At 50.5% G+C, this 18,483-nt stretch overlaps 1 protein-coding gene across 1 annotated transcript; it reads left to right on the top strand.

The window, feature by feature from the left end:
• Positions 1 to 1,650: 1,650 nt before the first annotated feature.
• On the top strand, positions 1,651 to 17,827 carry LOC143375009 (uncharacterized). Its single transcript, XM_076823693.1, has 2 exons — positions 1,651 to 2,042; positions 15,863 to 17,827. The coding sequence occupies exon 2, from the start codon at positions 15,868 to 15,870 to the stop codon at positions 16,786 to 16,788; it is 921 nt and encodes a 306-aa protein (XP_076679808.1). The 5' UTR covers positions 1,651 to 2,042; positions 15,863 to 15,867; the 3' UTR covers positions 16,789 to 17,827.
• The last annotated feature ends 656 nt before the right edge of the window (positions 17,828 to 18,483 follow it).

The following is an 18,483-nucleotide window of genomic DNA, read 5'->3' as shown; positions in this document are numbered from 1 at the left end:
CCCCTTTCCAGCGATGGAAACGAGCGCAGAAATCGTGTCCACGTACACGGCCGCGGTGGTGCCGATTTGCAACAGATTCATCATCATTATCATTAGGTGCGTGTTTTATAGATCAATCACGCGATATGCCCCTGCTTGCCACCCTCATGAAAGTTTAACGAACCGTGGTGATTCTCATTTGGCAGAAACGTTCGGTCGGGATCGAGGGCGAACGGTGGTTATTGCTCGCGTAGGTACTTTCCTCGATGAACCGCGATAATCGGCTTCCACGGAAAACACTTTGCATCGAAATCACGCGCAGCTGAATATTCGAATGCCTATCAGAATTGCAGTCGCCGTCCGACTGACGTCTCCAAAGAACGCCAAGCGTCGAGCAGAAGCATCGCGCGAGGCCAGCAACAATCGAAAGCCGGAGTCACCCATCGATATTCTCGAAAGGAAGAACAGGCTGATTTAGAAAGCGTTACAGCCCCGATATTGTTCCATTTCGCTGAAACTCGGCTGGTCGTTTTGCCGCGATGCAGCGGCTCCCCGCAAATAGCCGTCTCGCGCAGGTGGTTGCCCGATCTGACGTGACACACATGTTTCTTGCCGCTGGAAGATTGCACGGTCGCAGAGGCGTGCTGGGATAATGCACGGACCCGCGGAGAAAGTCCGCGGGGCGGGTCGAGGGCGCGGATAATTCGCCGATCGGGGGGATTCGTGCGTAACGCGAGCCCTGCAGTCGCAGCGAGACGGGAGGAGCCGAGGATAGACAAGAGCCGTTCGCTTATCGTCGCGCCTAATCGCTGGCAAATCGAAAGGGAACGCGGCTGACGCGCGTGGAACAAGGCGGATGGTAGCGGGTCGGGGCTAAGTAAAACAATGATTAACTGGAACAACCGTGGCACAACGAAGTAATCAAAGGTAAAGTGGCTTTTTGATGGAAGGATCGACCGTGAAGAATACGAGTCAAGGATGTCAGGCACGTCTCGCCGCTGCGCGTCTCCTGCCGCGGTGAAAGACCGTAGGCCTTTGGTCTCTGCCCAGGAACAGGACCGATCCATTTCGCCGTGGTTATAACCGCGGAAGCGATCTACGAGGAATCGCAGCGATCTGGCATTGCCGGAGGATCGGGCGAGTTTCACGCGGCGCGGATTCAACGATCTGATTGTCGGCCGTATTAACAGTTAACAGCTCGAGATGGACCGTGAATCTTCGCGCCGCGGTCGGACAGGAATTCTTTCGCCGGTCATACGGAGGGGGAGAAGAAAGAGGAAGCCGTCTCTGGTTGCTATATTTCGGGACGCGTACCGGTAGAATACGTTGGGGCCAAAGAATGGCTGATTGAATGGGCTGATTCCATCGAGCACGTATCGGTCGCTCGATTCGGCCTGACAAAAAGTAGTCATTTGCGCGTGCGGGGGGGCATCGCGAATACTCTTCAGTCACGCTCCAGCGGGGAACGTAGGAGTCGCGAGGATGGGAGTCGTCTCGGTGGGCAGCTAGCCCGTGTGCACCGTGCAGGAGCGCGAGGGTCCTCGCGGGGATGAGGTACACGGTTCAAACGGCCCAACACCGAAACACCGGCCAACACCGACGAAAGAGCGAACGAAAGTGTGTCGTCTGTCCTGGCACGTATTCCCTTTTCTATCTCCAGAGGGGGGCATAGTTGTTCGGGGCCCCAACGCTCGAGAACTTGAGGAGAGCTCGGTGCGCGCTGCCCCCATAGTGGGGGCAGCGACATAAGTACGAGACGGCCTTAAGAAAAGCCTTCATTCTGATAGCAGATCGCGATTCACGGAGTCGGTGAACTCGTTAAACGCGGCCGCGTGTCCGAGCAGAAACGGAAAATCCACTTGGGGGGCGATCCTCTCGCACTGGCCAGCAATTCGTCGGGCCCCCGTCGCTCCAGAGGGCAGCATTAAAAAGTGAACACGCTGCCGGCGTCGGTGATCGTGCCACGGGTGCCATCCTGTCGTTCCGAGGGAAGCCTTCAGCGGTCCTCTGCACGGAGACGTGTCAACTGCGTGGAAGCTGCGCTTCGAAATCACCACAGAGAGGTGGGTAGTGCGAGCAAACTTCGCGCGGCTATAATTACACCGTGCGACACCGTAAATATGTGCAAGGACTCGCTGGAACCATGAGTGGCCGTTTACGTAAGTCGAAGGCCGAGCCTCCTCTGAGAAGCATTTCTTTCGATTCCTTATTGCGGGAGCCAGCGCGAGTATCGAAATCACGGATCGCGGCTAGGAACCTCGTCAGTTACAACGACGGGTTCAACGAATATCGAGAGTGACGCTTCGATTTGCTAGCAGGGTCTTGGATGGAAATTGTGCTTACCAGCTCCGCAATGATACTGCACTCGAATGTCTTCCATCGCAGGGGAATCGTCAGAAATTCACCCGACGCGGTCGGGGCTAAAGGGGGGATTCTCGTCCAACAGCCCCAAGAGTAACTGATGTTTAAGATTTTTTAAAACAAACTCTGTTTTGAGATATAAGGAGGCATCTTTAAACTTGCAGAAAATATTTATTTTATGTCGATCTTCTCTATTATTTATTAATTATTGTGGAACCTTGTCCACCTCTTCGACGACGTAACTCCTGTTAGCGGGGTGTGTAGATTGTGTAGCACCTATCACAGTCATCTGATTGCAAAAAAAATTAGAAGTTTCTTAAAGTTAGATAGCTTACGCTGGGGTTGGTCCACTTTAAAGAGAGAAAAATGAAAAATTGAAAGGGTTATAGCGTTTGAAAGAGAAAGTTAGTTTTTTCCTTCGACAAATGTTTCCTATTATTATTTATACCGACGAAAAAAGTATTATAAATGAAAACTAAAATTAAAATTGTAGGCGCAGTACCAGCGTAAATTATTTAGCTTTAAAAAAATTTTCTTGCAATCTGTGACCGATGTTACACCAACATCGTCAAAGAGGTTTACAATATTTAATAAATAATAAGAAGGATCGACGTAAAAGAAAATATTTTTCGCAAGTTTAAAGATGCCTCCTTATATCCCAAAAGAGTTTAATGCAATATTAACAGCAGGTATTTAAAAAAAAGCCCTCCTTAATCGCGATGGCTGTTGCAACAGACACAGAAGTTCGCGAACGCACGGCGCGGAATAATAGCAGGAAATAATTTAGAATCGGAGGAAGCAGCCTCAAGGAATCCTCGCGAAATCTACAGGGAATTATTTACATGCCCCCGCGATATTCTTTCACGGCACTAATTATTAACAGAACCGGCGTCAGCTACAGAGCTCGCTTTGTAATGTTCGGATCGTTTTGTAAGCCGCTTCGTTAAGGTTTCCGCGATTATCGGGAATTAATGCCCCGCTGGCGCAGCTCGAGCTGCAATGCCTCTTGGACGACGCGCGGCGTTGTTCCTCGTCGAGAGGACGTTATCCCGAAACGGTAGTTCCCAGGGACTTCAACGGCCACTTCCTTGTTACCACAATGTTGCGCAGTTATGCGAGTAGCCGCGACACGTTTCAGAACAAGAAGAGGGAAAAGAAGATGACACGGGGCTGAGGCTTTCGAGTGGTCCGCTCGAGCTTTGCTTCCTTACACGAGCCACCTCTTCAGGAAGCGACGGGAGAAAAGACCTCGTTTTCCTTTTTGTATAAACCCCCCGACTGGATAGTCGCATTAAGGGCCAGAACTGGATTACCATAATCACGCATTGATAATCTGAAGCAGACATTGCGAGCATCGTTCACGATTCTACCCAGGGAGCCACCAGGTAGAAAGAACGATCCTCTTGGTCGTTAAAACGAATCCGTAACATAGTGATTCGGCGAGCATAGAGATCAGAATAATTTCCACGCGGAGGAATACTCCGATGGGCGTATTTTCACCAGGCGCTGCTGGACGCTTTTGTCCTGGAAACCCAGTGATCTCTACTCCCTTAGATTAAATCTCGCACTCGTTTACGGGACGTGGCATTTCGTGGGCGATGTCAAGCCGCAGATAAGGCTCGAGTAACAGTTCTAAAATCGTGCGCGAGACCTGTCCATCTCTCCCGTACTTTCCCTGGGAAATCCCTAGCGGGATCGGATGAACGAACTGTAAAGATCGTCTCCTCCGTCAAAGATACGCCGAGCATCGAATATTGCACTCGAGCGTGAGTGCGAAACGAAGGTGGCGTTGCATTTGGACGGCGACTCGTCGGCGTCGCGTCGACTGGATTAGAAGAGGTCATTGGCATATTCCTGGAGCGTTCCATCGAAGGAGCTTTCGCGGCAAGGACGTTCGTACGCGGCAACGCCACCCTGCTGCTCGTTTTGCACTACTTGTGCGTCACGGAAAGTGCTTTCCACTCGTACGTTAAATGACGTCGTTGTCCCAAGTTATCCGCGGGTTAGCGAAACCAGTTCGCCGCCTGGAAACCGACTGAATCGGACGAATCTATCGAGCAACGATAATGGGACAGGAACACCATTACGAGAATGAAGGAAGTCTTCCATAATTAACATCGCGAAATTGCTAGAAACCGCGCAACACTTTGTGCGCAGCCAGTCGATTCCGCGGAGCGTCGATTACGTTGAAAACAAAACTAGAAGCCATCGAACCGCGCCGCCCCGCCGCACCCGTTCTACACGCGAAACAAGCTGCCATAAACAAAACCATAATTTTCGCAACTATAGAATATCGGGAGCGCCCGATCGAGGCTGCCATCCCCTGCGGAACAGGTCGCGCAAATATCGAGCCCCGGACTCCGTCTCTGCGCAATTTTACTGAAGTATGTGGCAGCTGCCCGAGCCATCCGTATGCAAATGCGGTGCTCCGAGCGCGGAAACATTAAAACCAATATTTTTCCAACAACCCTCGCGCGACGGGCAAACAGTTCCTTATCAAGTATGGATCCAGAGTATGTACTCACCTTCCCCGATGGTTTCTAAAGCGATCGACGAATCGCCGCTCGATCTAGGGGAGTGCAATAATTCCGCCGATATTTGCCGAGCCTGAAATTCGCCCGAGCTACGTACCCGGTGCGATGTAATTGCTGGAAACTTGATATACCGGTAGCTCGGATGCACGCGGGGTGTCGGAGCGTGCTGCGGCGCACGTAACGCGGTGGGTCTGTTCATCGAGACGTGTCGATTATCTTACACGCCGGTGGCGATGGCGCTTATAATAATCCATAAGCTAATTGAGATGTAAGAGGCGACCGTCGGGGTTACCGCTCGCTTGGCCGGGGTCCAACCCGCGGTTCGGGGCCCACCCTTCTCAAACGCGCCGCTGAATCGGAGCGCAATAAATCTGCCCGGGACTTGCGGGCGAAACGATCGGAACAGGGGGAAAGGCGAAAGCCGTTGGAAATTGTACGGGGCTCGACGCGAACACACCATTTATCTGTTCCACGGCAAGCCACTTGGACCGCATTCAAGACGACAGCATAACGGTCCCATTTGCATCGAACCGCGCGGGGGATTAATGACTAATTGAAAAGTCGTGTAAGACGTCTATTAGTCGCCCGCGGTTTTCCTGGTGCGCGTTGGACGAAAACGCTCGGTATTTTTGGAGATTCGTTTGCTACCGTGGAATGCAGGAAACCAAAGGATTCGACGCGGGGATCGAAAGCATGTTTATCGAGTCGGATCGAAAACACTGACCGTGACTAAAAGGAACATCGCCCAGTTGCTGGGAGGACAATACAGTCGGTCCATCGAATGCTCCTGAAAGGATCCTGCGATCCATCGGTAGGAAGGCCTGCAGGAGCCTCGGTTCGGTGATTCCGTCATCCGACATCTGAATTTTTATCTCCGCGGGGGCAGTCGCAAGGAAAAAGTGACGACGAGGAAGAAGCAGAAACTGGTAAATGCCGGAGACTCGCCGCCTGGCCAGAATAAGATGATCGAGATAATTACACGCGGCGAGAAGCCGATGGGGCAGGAAATCGCGGAGAGAGCTAGGTGCCACGATTACGTAAGATTATTCTATGCGATTTGACCAGCTCCTGCGCGACGATCACGATCTTTATCACCGCTACTAGTAATTGGTATTCCGATGCCGGCCGCGAGCGGGAACGTTATTCGAGCAGCGAGTATGGCATGGGAAAATCGCGAAGAATTTGTCTGGTTGACTAGGCAATCGACACCTTCCGAGCATACCATATTTCTGAGCAGCTGGACTGTTATTTTTACTTTGCGATACTGGTATACGGCAGCGCTGCTGGCACCGGTACGTTTCAGAAATTTCTAATGAGCCTCGCGCTTCAGACACGCTATCGCTGCTCGGTCCCCAACGTGCTATGCAAATCACGTTTGATAGCGCGGTTCATAAGCGTTCATAAGCTCGAATGATTTAAGGGGTCTCCCTGCCTTGACGGACGAAAAATGATGCGAACTTTGGGATTTTTTTCAAACAAAACCATTATATATATTTACCTCCAGCTCTGTGGCTTTATTCGTCAATCTTTCGAGAATATGAAGAAAAAATTGTACGCAAATCACAAATTACACATTCACAAGGTTTCAGAATTTTTTGAATTTTCGGATTCGGGATCTTCCCTTGTTAGTTTTACTACCGGCGAGAAGATGTATACCAAGTTTGAAGTAAATCAGGTGATTGGTTTTTGAGATATCGTGCCAATCAATTCGAAGGACGTCGTTTTGAGAAAAACGCGTTTAAAGTTTTAGGTACCGTTTTTTTTTTAAATTAATTTTCTCTCAAAATGTTGCCTAAATGTGTAAAAATATAATAGGAACATCTTATCCAGTGAAAACTGCACGTCAGCTACTCGGCCATTGAGAACTGTGTCACGATTGGAGCAAGGCAGAGAGTTTCGCTCTTGCCGCGCCCCACGGAAACTACCAAAAATTCGAAAGCGTCTCGCCTGAATGAAAAGCTCATTTCTATTTGCGGAGTCGATCGTCCGTGACGTGGCTGGCAATCGACGGCCGTGGGGAAGAATTTTCGCACGCTCGTGGCTTAACAGCGTATCCGACCGGTTTAAGGAGATTTCACTTCCGCGGCGATTCGGAATACAAATCGCAGCACCCTCCCCAGGAAGGAAGGAGGAAAAGCTTGGCGATTAGGGAATTATCCCGCGCAACCTCTGGAAAAGGAGTACTGGCCGCGAACAACCGAGATGGTTAAAGGGAAGAAAAACCTGCGCGAAGCACGTGTACGCGCGTACCGATCGCCCAACGATCCGACACGTTCGATCGGAGCTGGAAAAGAAGCGGGTATAGGAAAAGGGAGGATTCTGTGAAAAATATATCGAACGGTCGAGGGGACTTTTAAAATGGCACTGTTGCGTAAACACACGAAACAGTAACTGGGTTAATCGTTCCCCTTGCAGTGCGATTCGCAGATATACCGTTGCTCCGCGACAGTGGTGCAAGTTTTTAAAGAAATCCGTCCATTTTTACGCGAAGCGTAACGGTATGCGGTCCCGACGGTGCCTGGCGTCCACGCGGCCTGGAAATCCAAGGAACCGAGGCCCAGCAGCTTTGACAAGAGCCACTGTAATCGATTCGAATTTGCGTATCTAATCGTGGCGCGCGTTAGGAGTGTTCTCGCCGTTCCCGATCCAGCCCGGCGGATTGTTTCTTACTGGAAACCACTTATTCCCATGAAATCGGCTTAGACGCTTCGTTAGACACGACAGTTTTTCTCCGACGGTCCACGGCTACCGATCCGCGGGGAAGTTCTTCTGGAACTTTGTAAACGCCATTAGAAATCGACCCTGTTCACTGATCTACCGACGCGTCTCTCGGCGGCGACCGCTTTTTCACGGCGTCATTTCCACGCCAGTTTACGCGCGACTCCGAATTTCACAGCGATGCGAGCCGAGGGGGCCCTCTACTTTCACCGTGAATTCTAATTGCAACGGGTATTCGGAGCGCAGTCAGTAGAGAAGCATCCTACAGAGCTGAGATCGTCGATCGAGCACGTCTCGACTCGGATCCCACGTGTCAAGGCCGCTAATGTGCCCCAGAAGATCATCCAGATTCTAGAAACGAGTCGGACCAGCGATTACGGAAGGACTTTCTAACGTCGATCCCCTGGATTCCACTTAAAAGCCACTTACAGCTGCTTTCCGGCGAGCTGAACTTTCGATCGGCGAGCTTTCGGTCACGGACACCATCGGGGTCACTGACCCCGTTACCCGAGCGACGGATTTCTGTTGCGCCAGACCAGTGATTTCGGAAAATCGAATTAGCCGGCACAATGGCGGCGTGATCGGCCCAGACAGGCGGCTCTAATTACCTTTTCGTCTGCTCGTCTCTTCGCGAGCGATTCGCTTCACCATTCTGTCCCATTCGGAGTGCAATTTACGGCATAAATGTCTATATAAAAAGGAGGGGGGCAGGGGAGACAAGAATCCGGCAGCCGCTAGGGTCTCGAAAGAGGTCGATTCGATTTTCGTAACGCGTGATCGGGCCCGTGCTCTTATTGTGCTTTGAGATTGCTGTATTATTACAGCCTCGAAACGGAGGATCTTGTTACAGTCGGATTTTTCGAACGGGGATTCCTTACGGTACTCTTATCTACGGTGTAAAGGGAGACAATGGTCTGAATTTCGCTTAATAACACGCTGCTCAGAATCATCGGCGCGGTGTCGCTGCTATACGCGAACAGCTCTATCATTCGGCTGTAGGGTAAAGGAGCCAATTATTGACACCTAACCAATTACTGTCACCTTAAGCTATTTTACTTAAAATAACGAATAAATAAACTATAGTATATAATCTGTAGTATAGATTGTAGGTTGAATTACATCATTCTTTTTGTGCGTGACTTTACAACGTTTATTTATTCGTTATTTTAAGTAAAACAGCTTAAGGTGACAGTAATTGGGTCCTTTACCCTATAGGCTAAGGAAGTATCTCCGGCGCGGAGCGCTCGCGCCGTCTCTCGGATTTTTTCTCAATTTTGGGAGTATACGAGCGGCAACTGTTTAAGATTCAAACGTGAAATATGCGTTTTGTAATTTATTGTTTAACGGGTTGTACGTGGTTACAATAACATTAAAATACAGTAAAATAATGGTCCCAATAATAGAAGCTGGATTTCAAGCAGTAAATACCAGTGTATTTCGACAAAAAAGTTTGACAAAAGGCCTAAAATTATTACAAAGTTTTCATGTAAGTGAAGTTCGAGAGGAAATTGATGAAAATAAGAATCATCGTATAATTGGCCACGTTTTAAGAGAAACACCCGGGGCGATTAGTACAAAAAATAATGTAAATATATATAAAGTTAAAGTTGAGCAATCCATTTTTTTGTTCCTTCTTCTTCCCAAGACCGAGAAGGAAATCTATAAAATTGGAGCTCTGGATTTGTATGCTCCATATTTGTACAACCAACCACGCAACATATACGACGTGCACGATTAGTATTTTTCACAAATAACGCAATGCGTTCTGCAGAATTCATGTTTGAATGTTACGCAGGCTATGCGTGTTGCCTGGCCGTCCAGTGAATTTGGTACAGAGTGTGTCCTTTAACTAATTTCAAACATTTAAAACTTCCGCTAATTTCACCCTCATTTCTTTCCCTACTATATTCAACCACTTTCGATTAATCATCCCACTTTTCACAAAAGTGACCGCGAGGCAGCGCTGTCCGCGGTACTTACCTAGCCTACGCTTTGTAAGTTCCACGCGTCGCGGGAATTAGACGTTCAGCGGATGATACCTACGACTGTATTAGCCGCAGAGGGATCGAACGGTCGTCGGATGTATTCTGTTCGTTCTCCGGCTACGGCCAGAACGGTGACCCAATTGGAGAGGCATATCCCACGGACGGAGGTGTGGGGATTGTCTAACGCGGCAACGTTGATAGGGGAATTAAATCCCCGCGGCGGCTGCTAACACTTTCCTTCACGGAAAGAGGCTAAATCGATCCTCCTAACGGACACACTTTTTACGCGCGATTCGGCAGCGAAAAGAACAATCGCGTACGGTTAGAAAATTGGAGCAGACCCCGGGACTGCGGACACCTAGCGCATGCGGCAATGGCGGGAATGGGCCATTGTGCGACGTCGGGATACACCTTGACTCACATGATTAGGATCTCGCGAGAACCACCTGCGGACAGTCCCGACCTTCGTGACTGAGGCTGCAATTATGAGAAAGTCTAGCAAACGGGTTGGTTGGAACAGCCACGCGCGACCTTCGCTGGCGCTCAAATTGCCGATAGATTAGTGCTTCCGCGCCTGGGACGCCGCTGAACCTGCTAACGCGCTCCCTCTAATTCCTCCCGATTTTTTTCTTCTCCGCCGAGTTCAGACCACCGTTGTTCCCATTTTTCGAAGGATAAGTCGGTCGATTTGGTGCTCCCACGAAGTTGCAGGGTATGACGTGGCGTTCTCGCAACAATTGAATTGCCTACTTGCGATTAGTCATTCTGATCCCGGATAAATATGCATGCGGACGGAATGAACCTATCTAGAATGATCTCTGCACAGCGATTGAGTGGACCGTCTAATTACTAAGTAGGAGCGATGTTTCACAGGAGTGATGCCACTCTGCAACATGTGTTCGTGTTTGCGCGAGCGATGAATGAATCAGACTATGAAAATCCTAGCCCCGGGGTAAATCCGTCTACGCGCGCGCGAATATTTACGCTGTACCGTACAGAAGCCAGCAGCGTGAAATTGGCTAATTAGAGATACACGAGCGAGCAGAGACGAGAATGATGGACCACGACCGCCTCTCTTTTTTTATCTATCCTCTCGACTGGATCTCGGGACGATCAGGCAGCAGCTCGGCAGCCGAAACTCGACGCTAACGCGGAGACGAGCGTGCGTTGTACTCTAAAAAAAAACGATAATCGAAACGGAGGAGGCCTGAATTCTGTAATCACGCGCACCGTTGGGGTTTATTAAAAATTATCTACCGCAATTGCGTACCGTTACGCGTCGAACTTTAATTAACAGCCGAGGTTCGCGGAGCCCGCGAAAATCCATATTAGGTGGAAAATCGAGCCGACGCGGCCGCGTAACGGCCCCCGGCGGGCATTTGGGCGACGGGGAGGAAGGAATATTGCGCCGGAGTGGCGCGCGATGGAATTTTATGGACTCCGTCGAAGGACCGTCCAGGCTCGAAGCACAGCGGCTTCCGCGTCCATTTCATTCGGTAATGATGCTCCGGTCACGTAGCAAGTGTCAGGAACGAGCGAGACCCACCCCGCTGCCGTGTGATTTTTACCGGACAAGTGTACCTTCCCCGGTCAGGTGAAATCAAGTAAAAGAAATGGCCTGCTTTCCGTTCCGCGATTAGCATGCAATTATTCGAATCAACAATTGCGGTGGGATGCTCGCTGGCCCATTACTCTGCTATTACCCTGTCTTTCTTATTATTCTCGAAAATTCAGGGTTACAGCTCTGTGGAGAGCAACGGCGAAAAACGACGACTTTGTAGAAAGCACGGCCAGTTATCGGGAACACCGCGATCGCTCCGGGTAGTGGAAGCATTCGTCTCTGCCCATTTTCATTCGGCGACTCTAAAAGCGTAACCTCGTCAATTCCGCGGCCAGCTTCTTCCTTCTCGATCGCTGTTGCCTTCCCCTCGAAAGTCCACTCGCTGAATCCGAACCCCGAGCACGTGCACGCCTGAAAACGTATAGGCGGAACGGTGCCGTTTCAGGGAGACAGACGGCACGCTACTTTCCACCGCGCTCGACTTTCGGTGATGCAATTTTTACCGAAGGCAATCTAATATCCCTCGGTTTCTAATGTCACTTAAACTCGAACATTTCAAGGAATTTACCGAATCGGATATCGATCGGTAGCATCACGATCGAGCATTCAGGAAATTGTTGAACGAAATGCTGTTTAATTGAGGGTAACCGCGCGGCATCAGCTAACGGGCGAGGATCTTAACGACACGTGACGAAATTACGGTCCAAACCGCCTCATTGAACAATCCTTGTACCACGAGTGTTCTCTTCGTGCCGCGACTCTCGATTCCCGTACCCACAGAGCGACACGGTCTACCCTTCCCGGCCAACCTGTCGGCTGAAAAAGATGCGCGTATGGATACACCTCCGTTTCATTTCGGTAAAGTAACGGTGTTGCTTCTTGTTTCGCAGTGACGCGACAAAACTACCAAAGGAACGGCGACGGGCGCTGAAGAGACGTACTAAAAGGATGACGAAGAGCAAAGCAAGGGGGTAGACACGGGTAATCTGGCCCGAAACATGGGTTCGGGATTTTTCGTTTTTCGTCCTTATATGAGCAGATTTGGGGCTGGGCGAGGTCTCATTCGAAAGAGGAAGGTTCAATGCGGAGCGCTCTGCTCATGGTTCAACGAGATTGCGTTGATATGTAATAATATCAGTGTCCAAAGTAAAGCAAAAGTCGACAAAATATACCCGCAGAATCCAAGCATTTTTAGGTCACTAAAAGAGTTTTGTGACTCAAACGATGAGCAGAGCGCTCCGCATTGCATCTTCTTCTTTCGAATGACACCTCTTCCAGGCCAAAATCTGCTCATATAAGAACGAAAAACGAAAAATCGTGACTACGTTCCCAAATCAGAGTTCTGCCATATTGGCGATAATACATAGCAAGTCACGTGACAAATTTAGTTGAGTTAGTAGATACGAGATGGCGCCTAATCGGGAGGACTGCCAACGTGGATTCATAGCAAAACTGAAGCGATAGCTGTCGATAGCTTCACCGTCGAAAGAGATGGCACAAAGTAACGTCTCCGGAGAGCAAATCAAAGAGCGAGAAGTGGCGCAGATGTTTCGAGACAGTGACTGTTTAACGAAGAGACGCAGAATTTTCGAACGCCTCTTGAAAGGCCTGCGCCTCTTATTTGCAACTTTAAGGCGATGCCTTTGAAGCTGAAATTCAGAATACCTCTTTTCGCTTCATGTTCTCCTGATATATTGGCCAAAATCTGGCAAAAATTTTCAGAATGCACAAAATTGGTCTTTGTAACAGGAGAACATGATGTCGAAAGAGGTGGCACTAAGCAACGTCTTCGGAGAGAGAATCGAGGATGCCTTCGAAGCTGAAATTTAGAATACCTCTTTTCGCTTCATGTTCTCCTGATACCTGAGCCAAAATCTGGCAAAAATTTTCAGAATGCACAAAATTGGGCTTTGTAACAGGAGAACATGCCGTCGAAAGAGGTGGCACTAAGTAACGTCTTCGGAGAGAGAATCGGAGATGCCTTCGAAGCTGAAATTCAGAATACCTCTCTCCGCTTCATGTTCTCCTGATACCTGGGCCAAAATCTGGCAAAAATTTTCAGAATGCACAAAATTGGTCTTTGTAACAGGAGAACATGATGTCGAAAGAGGTGGCACTAAGCAACGTCTTCGGAGAGAGAATCGAGGATGCCTTCGAAGCTGAAATTTAGAATACCTCTTTTCGCTTCATGTTCTCCTGATACCTGAGCCAAAATCTGGCAAAAATTTTCAGAATGCACAAAATTGGGCTTTGTAACAGGAGAACATGCCGTCGAAAGAGGTGGCACTAAGTAACGTCTTCGGAGAGAGAATCGAGGATGCCTTCGAAGCTGAAATTCAGAATACCTGTTTTCACTTCATGTTCTCCTGATACCTGGGCCAAAATCTGGCAAAAATTTTCAGAATGCACAAAATTGGGCTTTGTAACAGGAGAACATGATGTCGAAAGAGGTGGCACTAAGTAACGTCTTCGGAGAGAGAATCGGGGATGCCTTCGAAGCTGAAATTCAGAATACCTGTTTTCACTTCATGTTCTCCTGATACCTGGGCCAAAATCTGGCGAAAATTTTCAGAATGCACAAAATTGGGTTTTGTAACAGGAGAACATGCCGTCGAAAGAGATGGCACAAAGTAATGTCTCCGGAGAGCAAATTAAAGAGCGAGAAGTGGCGCAGAATTTTCGAACGCCTCTTGAAAGGCCTGCGCCTCTTATTTGCAACTTTAAGGCGATGCCTTTGAAGCATACTGGCTTAACGAGCCTTCTTTCACTGGCTACATACTAGAATTTAAAGAAGACATGAATGTTCCAACGCTAAGAGCTCGATAATTGCCGATATTACGCGCGACGGCTACACGGAAAAATGGAAACGATTAAGGGAAGCTTGTTGGGTAAAAAAAGGTCGCGGGTAGAGTTTTTGCAAGCTCTGCGATCTGCGAGCACAGCGTGGCAAGGGGAATTGAACTCCTCCTTGGAGGACGCAGCTTGTCAACGTCTGCGGAGGAAAGACAGGGTAAAACGAAACCAGTGGCTGATAACGCAGGTACCTGTACCTGGCCTGTCTCATCGTCAGGTGAGAAGGCAGTCGGTTTACCTTACTGACAGGCGCGCGGCTTTGAAAAAGGAACGCCAGGCTGCTAATAACGCGGTATCATCGAGTGTTCAATCGCATTGTTGATGCACCACAATTACCCCTTAAATCGCGTGTACGCGCTGCAATTAACGCGGAGGAGATCGTGCGGTAGCCGGACCTTTTAATTCGCGTGGCGCAAATTGGCGCGCGGCTTAAACGACTCAACGATCCGCACGTTCGAGATCAACGTCAATCGCCCCTGGATCAATTGCACCGCGAAGAAAAGGAAGCAAGAGCTAAATTTCAATTAAACGATCGTCCACCTAACTACTTGCTACACATTGTACCGAGCTCGGTTACTATCAGCGGTTACTCGGCCGACAATAAAAGGTCGTAATCTGACATTATCCCTCGATTATGAGATCGTTATCTATCGAGAGGCTGCAGGTTTTTGTGGCGTCGTGAAGAGGCCGGCCGCGGTGCACGCGATGCAGTCCCATGCTGCGTCTGCGATAATTTGCATAGAGAAAAGGAGGGACGGAGGAGAGGGCGTAGCTCGCGAGCAGCCAGCGATCAACAATTAAGCGTGACTATCAACGGCCCCCGGTGATAAAAGACGAGCCACGTCTAGATGCTCGGGGTGGTATTACGAAATCCTCCTCCGTCCTCGTCCGGCCGGCGTTGATTCCCCGCGAGCTTTCTTTCCAACCCGTAGCCGACCTTCTGCAAGGTCTCCGGGTAGAAGTTCCCTCTCCGGGTAGGAATGCGTGACTCGACGATTTTATAACCCGCTTTCAATTACCATTCCTCGTGCTCTTGTTTCCCCCCTCGGCTTCGCGCCGTGGTCGCGAGAGCAGAAGAAAACTTGACGCGCGGAATGCACGCGCGCAACCGTCTAAATGCCGCCTGAGTTTGTCCCCTGTCCCTTTTCTTCCCTCCCGCGTCCCCGCCCGCCCCCGCGAGCCCCGCCAGCCCGGGACACGTCCGGCGTTTTCCTCCTTTTTCGCTTATGCTGCCACGAGGAGGACGTGATTTATTCGACGTCGGCCACGGGGAGAATAGCCGCTGGACGCGGACACGTAGCAGGAGAGGTTCCCTCCGCCAGATAGTGGCATCCCGAGGAAACGAGTTATCCGCGAGGACTTGAAGCGCGCCCTCACCCCCTTCCGATCAGCCAACAATTTGTTTTGGCTCGTTTGCCGATGATACACTCGCGTCGCGACTATCTCCCGGTGCCAGTCTGACGTTTACACGCTCCGTCCAGCCGCGAGCTATTTATCCGGGCTTAATTAGGAAATAATGGCCCGCCGCAGGGGCCTTGAAAAATCCAGCGAGCACTCTCGACGTGGCGAAGGATCGCGATACGTTCGCGCCATTAGTTCCCTTCCCGCCGCTAATAAGGGAAAGGGATCGCGAGCCGTAAATACTCGCGTCGCGTCTTGGCTGGCCGCGAACAGCAAGCCAGCCGTTCCAATAATTCGAATAACTCGGCCGATAGAGCGTGTCCCGCCGGAGTAAATCACGAAGACGGCTCGGGCCACGCATCCCGCGCATATTTCATCCGATAAAAGGCGCGGCGGGGGAGGTTTTCGCGAGCGACAGGGCCGCGGTGCGCGAATGAAAGGATTCATAGAGGATTTTGTTCTATTTACAGTCGCCATGAGGACGTCGCTGGTTCTACTGGTGTTCAGCGTGGCGTCCGCCGCGGCAGCGCCGCCGCAGCACACCCTCAGCCCTCGATCGCTGCTGCGGGACAAGGGCGCGGTGTCCGCGGGAACCGAGATTGACGCTGCCAAGGTCGCGACGAATCAGCTGGCAAAAAAGGAATCGGAGGAAGCCGACGGTGAAGCGAATGAGTTGGGAAGCCCGCTGCTAACCTCGGTTCTGGATGACGTACAGAAGCAGTCGGACGAGAGCAAGGATAAAGCGAAGCAGAAGGGTCGGAAGCACAAGGCCCTCTTTGTTAACTACCCCATCGTTCCTCAGCTTCCGTTCGCCAGCGTGCCCTACGATCTCGATTACAGCAATAACTTCGACACGGAGGAGAGAAGCAGAGACCCCAGCAGGTACCAGGAGAGCGACATCTTCTACATTCGACTGCCGCCTACCCCATACATGTTCGTCCCCGGTTTGGGCTACATCTCGCAGCCACCTACCTACTCCACCTCGAACCTGAGGCCGCAGGTCTCCTACGCCAGGCCCGCCAGACCGAAACCCACTTACCAATCCACCAACCCGTTCATCAAGCTGCCGATCGACTTCGTGAGCAACGGCAAGCCGACGTCCGTCTATCAGTGGCAGAAGAAGCCCGCCAAGAAACCGACCGACAGCCCTATCACGAACCTCGACAGCTTATCGCCCGAGTTCGTGAGCAACGGCAAGCCGACGTCCATTTACCAGTGGCAGACCAATCTGAAACCCATCAAACCCGCCGACGATTTGGCCAACAAGTTGGACAAAGGCCCGTACACGTTCAACGGGAAGCCGACTAGCTTCTTCCTGCTCAAGTCGGACGGCACGTCTTCCGCGCGCCAGCAGCTCCGGTACTCCGGCTACCAGGAGGGCAACGCCTATTACTGAAGCTACGGTTGCTGCCGAAACGGTGAGAACGGCTTGCTCGAATCCTAGGAACCGGCGGGTCGATTCGAGAGGCGACGCGCTGGGATGACGGGCCTGGGCTCCGGCTGGACGAGGACGCCTGGCAGCCGAGGAACGTGGTCGATTCGCGTGCTCCGACTTTGTAGATGTGTACGGATGGGCGAGTGTACGAGGTGGACTCGACGAGTCGAGTATGGCCGGACGGAACGTGGAAGAGCTTGTATAATTCGTCCGCTGAAATGCGTCGTTATTTATGGCCTTGGCGTAAAGGCCGAGCAGTGATTTATATCGCGATTATTACCGTGCAAGAGTATAGCTTATTATACTTCGATGATCGCTGCGGGACCATCGAAAGGGCGGACTGTTAAGTTACGACGCACCGTCGGGAATCGTCGTTAGCATAAGTGACGCGATTTTATACAGTACTGTTGAGCGATCGCCGATACACATTAGCGGCTGGGGATGCCTGCCGTGCAATCACCGCGTTGCAAAAGGTGCAGCTGGAACGTCGAAGCAACGACCGTGGAGAAGTTCGTCGTTTTCGAAGTCGGTGGATCCCTGATGGCCGCTTCAATTTAACTCGATCGACTCGAACCCGTCGGCATGGATCTACCAGCGTCTAATTGGAGCGTGTCGCTCGTATCAAGTCCCATTGAGGCTGAATGTCGGGCAGACCTGTGTAATTATCTCAGAGTGTATAGCTATTGTCGATAAGGTATTGGTATTTATACGCTAATTAATTAACGAGTAAGTGAACGTAGGTTTGCATAGGTAATTAGGCTGGTGGACTCCGTACGGAACGAGCACGAATTATGGAAAGCGATGCGACGACTGTTTGCTCAATCGTTAGGGTAATGTAATATTTAATTGCTAATCTTATATTTATTTGCAAATCCAAGTCCTGTTTATAGTTTACGAACTTCTCCGCCAGCGGGGCGGCGACGGAGGAGCTCTCCATTCGGTGCCTTGTAAATATGTGAGAAATACACGAAAACTTGGGTCGAGAGCCAAGGAAAGGAGAGCCTCGTATTTTTCTGGAATCCCTGCCGCCTCTATCTGGCTGCGTCGACGAGGAAACGTGTTTCATATGTTCCCCCTCTCACGTACCACAAATATTGACTCGGGACGCCAGTCTGCTCAGGATTATATCCTGTCTGGTTACGGGAACACCCCGCGATATCTATATTACTTGCTCAAAGAGATTGAACTCGGGGATCCCGATAATACATCTCCCGTACGCGTCCCTGTGAAACCGACTCGGAGCAGAATCTCGCCTCGAGCTCGCGATAAGATCCTCCATCGCGCGGCTTGCGCTCGACGCTGCAAAGGGACGGCAAACAAATTCTCCGTTCTTCTGGAGCGAAGGATAACGATAACGGTATCACCTGCGTAACGTGGAGCGTCTTACCTCTTTGGATCCGGGTGGATTGAATTGTTCAATTGGATTCGTTGGAAGTCGTTGCGTTTTGGATCGTGCACATAGGTATAGTGCCTCTACGAGCTATAGTGACTTAGGTGTGAGGCCACTCCGCGGGGTGTTAACCGATATCCTGCTGGGTTTGGGCCGCTAAACGTGACCTCTCGCGGGACTGTGTTTAGGGAAGACCAGGACAAAACCGGGGCCCTAAAGATTAAGCGTTACAATTTCGATTTTAATAAAATAAAAAAGAAATTGAT

Source organism: Andrena cerasifolii, chromosome 12 (assembly GCF_050908995.1).
Source record: "Andrena cerasifolii isolate SP2316 chromosome 12, iyAndCera1_principal, whole genome shotgun sequence".
NCBI classification, from domain to species: domain Eukaryota; kingdom Metazoa; phylum Arthropoda; class Insecta; order Hymenoptera; family Andrenidae; genus Andrena; species Andrena cerasifolii.
Note: the sequence above shows the minus strand (reverse complement) of the source record. Positions and strands in the feature narration are given on the sequence as shown.

Coding starts and splice junctions, on each gene's coding strand:
- LOC143375009 (XM_076823693.1), top strand. CDS start 15,868: ATGAGGACGTCGCTGGTTCTACTGGTGTTCAGCGTGGCGTCCGCCGCG.